We start from the raw sequence: 3,434 nt of genomic DNA, 5'->3' as shown, positions 1-3,434 counted from the left end.
TGAAGTAGATGATGATGATAATGATGATGAAGGAGATGACAAACTTCTTGTGGATGATGATAACCACATTGTTATCGATGACGATGATGATGATAACAACGGTGATGATGATGTCAAAAACATCTCGTTTGTCCCCTTGGTTAGTAGCTGTCTCATTACATCTAAGCTTCTTATTTTCGATAATGATGAAGATGAAGACGACGACGACGATGATGATGATGTTGATAATGATGATGTCGTTGTTGATGACGTTGACGGTAATGATAAAGACAACGATAGCGTTGATAGTAGCAGTGGCCAGAAGGATGACGATGATGAATTGTTACTTGACATCATTAAGCTCGCTCGGTTGCTATGATCATAAAGGGATGACGACGACGATGATGATGGTGATGATACTGATGATGGTGATGATACTGATGATGCTGACGATGCTGATGATGATGATGACGAGTTTGCTAATGACGGTGAAAGAGATGTTTCATTTGCAGATGATATCGATGACGTCGCTTCTACTACGACTGCTGCTGTTGCTGCTGCTGTTGCTGCTGCTGTTGCTGCTGCTGTTGCTGCTGCTGTTGCTGCTGCTGTTGATGATGATGATGGTATTTTTTGAGAGCTAAATTGATCTGTTATAAATTGAAAAAATGTTTTGTTATTATTATTATTATTATTGTTGTTGTTATTGTTGTTAAAATTATTATTATTATTATTATTACAATCATTATTTTTATAATTCCCGCTGAATTGGTCGAATTGCGCTGTATAATTAATTTCAATTAATTATTATTGTCTTGAATATCCGCTATCTTTGTTAACAGAATTAACTTTGTTAACAAGAATGAAGAAAATTAACTTTGACGATGACGGTAATAAAATTCACTTTCTTAAAGATAGTTATAGTACTATCTTTGCCATCTTGTAAAACTGTGAAAGCTAGAGTATATAAAGTAAAGCCCGTCCAACGCATTCCATTACCTGTGACTACTTCATTCCAAAAGAGTGAAGCATTGTAATACGTTTGCTGTCGGATGTTTTCAGTTAATTAATTCTAATTACGTAAATTGATTTTTTGTTTAATTTTAAATTTAAATGGAGGGTATTAAAAGAAATTCCCAGAAAAGATTCCTCGCAATTTTGATTTCATGGAAATGTTCGACAAAGCTAGGATGACTGCTATTGAAATGGGTCTAGAAAGCAGAGAAGAAATGAAAACTGAAGATGGAATGGATAATATAGACGACTGTTTTGTGAGGGAATTTGATTGCTCTAACAATAGAACAAATGTTTCATCATATTTAAGGGATGGAAACAAATTAGAAACTAAAACAAAGGAAGACGACGAATACATCATCGGACCACCAGTGCCTGCCAGCCTACCCATTAAAATCACAACTTCAGAAAAGTCCAATGTTAATGATGAGGATGATGAAGATGAGGATGATAAAGAAGAAAAGGAAAATCGTTTACCATTAGATAATAAATTGGTAATAAATCACGGAAAGAAGCCTATATCATCATTGTATGTGGATGCATCAGGTGCAATGTTGGTTACTGGAAGTTATGATTACTCCATCAAATTTTGGGATTTTGCTGGCATGGATTCATCACCGAGACCTTTTAGAACCATAAATCCATGTGAAGGTCATATAATCAGAGATCTCAAGTTCAGTAGCAATGGCGATATGGTGCTTGTGGTATCAGGAAGTGCTCGAGCTAAAGTTTTAGATAGAGATGGTCACAAGATAATGGAATGCATTAAGGGTGATCAGTACATAATTTATCAGAGTAACACCAAAGGACATACGGCTACGCTCAATGCAGGCTGTTGGAACCCATGAATGAAAGACGAGTTCATGACCTGCTCTGATGATGGAACGCTGCGTTTTTGGGATGTCAGTTACTTGAGAAAACAGAAAACCGTCATCAAACCTTTATCTTTACAAGGCAAAAAAGTTGTCACCACTACTTGTTCATACAGCAGAGATGGCAAGTTGGTTGCAGCTGCTTGTCAAGATGGTTCCATTCAAATGTGGGAACATGGAAAGCTATATGTTAAAGTCATTTTAAAAAACATGACTGCGCATGGCTGTGGCAATGACATATTCTCTATTTCTTTTAGCAACGACAACAATTTTTTGGCATCTAGAAGTACCGATGACACTTTGAAACTTTGGGATTTAAGACATTTCAAAAAAGCTCTGTTCGAAGTAACATCCCTTTATAATTTATTTCCACTGACTGATTGTTGTTTTAGCCCTAATGACAACTTGATTGTAACAGGAGTGTCTGCCGAAAAGGGAGGTTCTACTGTTAATGGTACTGGAGGAAAGTTGGTGTTTTATAACAAAAATACCGGTCAGAAATTTAGTGAATTTTCAGTGTCTGATTCTAGTGTTATCAGGTGTTTGTGGCATTCTCGTCTTAATCAAATATTCTGCTCCACCGCTAGTGGTAACGTTAACGTACTTTATGGCGACAAAAGCCATCGCGGAGCCAAACTGTGTTTAGAAAAAAAGTCCAAAACATACAAATCAGATGGGATGTCTGTCTTAACCCATACATTATAACTCCTCATTCATAGCCTTTGTTCAGGATATCATGACCAACAACATCCAAAAAAGCGGCTGAAAAAGACCGAAAAGACCCGGCGAGGTCTAGAAGACCTGATCTACCTGTTAATGGACCAGGCGAAGATGGAAAAGTTAGAGCTCACGGAGCCACGTTGTCACAATATATCATTAAGAACTTAGCCCTCCGAAAACCAGATGAAAGAGATATAGATCCAAGATCTGCCATTTTAAGGCATGCTAAAGAGGCAGCCGAACATCCTTTCTGGATTACACCGGCATATCAAAAAACGCAACCTAAACCAATTTTTCAAGAAGTCGAAGAAGATGATGACTCAAGCGACGAACTTGCGCCAGTGTGTAAAAAACTAAAAACGAAAGAAAAGTAGTTCAAACAATTTTTTCCATTTTTATTTTGTATAACAATAATATATATGAAGGAAGGGTGTTGAGATATAATGACATTAATTAATTGCTTAATTTATTTCATTTTTTTGATTTTATGATATTTTTGTATGTATGTATGAATGTATGTGTGTATGTGTTTGTTTGTATATACAAATGTATGTATGTAATAATATTAATATTTCACATTAAAATTGTTTAAAAACATTTTGTTGTCTAATTTTTCACACCAAAAAAAAACATAAAAAACGAAAAACAAAATTTGGAAAAACGACGTTAGAGAGGGAAAAATAAATGGCCGTACATTTCGCGCATTTTCCGCGTCTTATAAATAATACCTGGCCATATTTTCCGCAAAATTATTTTACTTTGTTTTCTTTAATTTTTTTGAGAAGTTTCGTTTTGTCTGTTTGGTGTTTGTTTTTGTTTGAAAATGGATTGTTTTGTTTGTACGTGAAA

General features: G+C 35.4%; 1 protein-coding gene across 1 annotated transcript; it reads left to right on the top strand.

The window, feature by feature from the left end:
- The first annotated feature begins 984 nt into the window (after positions 1–984).
- On the top strand, positions 985–3,339 carry HELRODRAFT_194479 (hypothetical protein). The gene is made up of 3 exons (XM_009031709.1): positions 985–1,827; positions 1,948–2,358; positions 2,625–3,339. The coding sequence occupies exons 1-3, from the start codon at positions 1,146–1,148 to the stop codon at positions 2,957–2,959; spliced, it is 1,428 nt and encodes a 475-aa protein (XP_009029957.1). The 5' UTR covers positions 985–1,145; the 3' UTR covers positions 2,960–3,339.
- The last annotated feature ends 95 nt before the right edge of the window (positions 3,340–3,434 follow it).

This window comes from Helobdella robusta (genome assembly GCF_000326865.2).
Source record: "Helobdella robusta unplaced genomic scaffold HELROscaffold_77, whole genome shotgun sequence".
Lineage (NCBI taxonomy): Eukaryota > Metazoa > Annelida > Clitellata > Rhynchobdellida > Glossiphoniidae > Helobdella > Helobdella robusta.
Note: the sequence above shows the minus strand (reverse complement) of the source record. Positions and strands in the feature narration are given on the sequence as shown.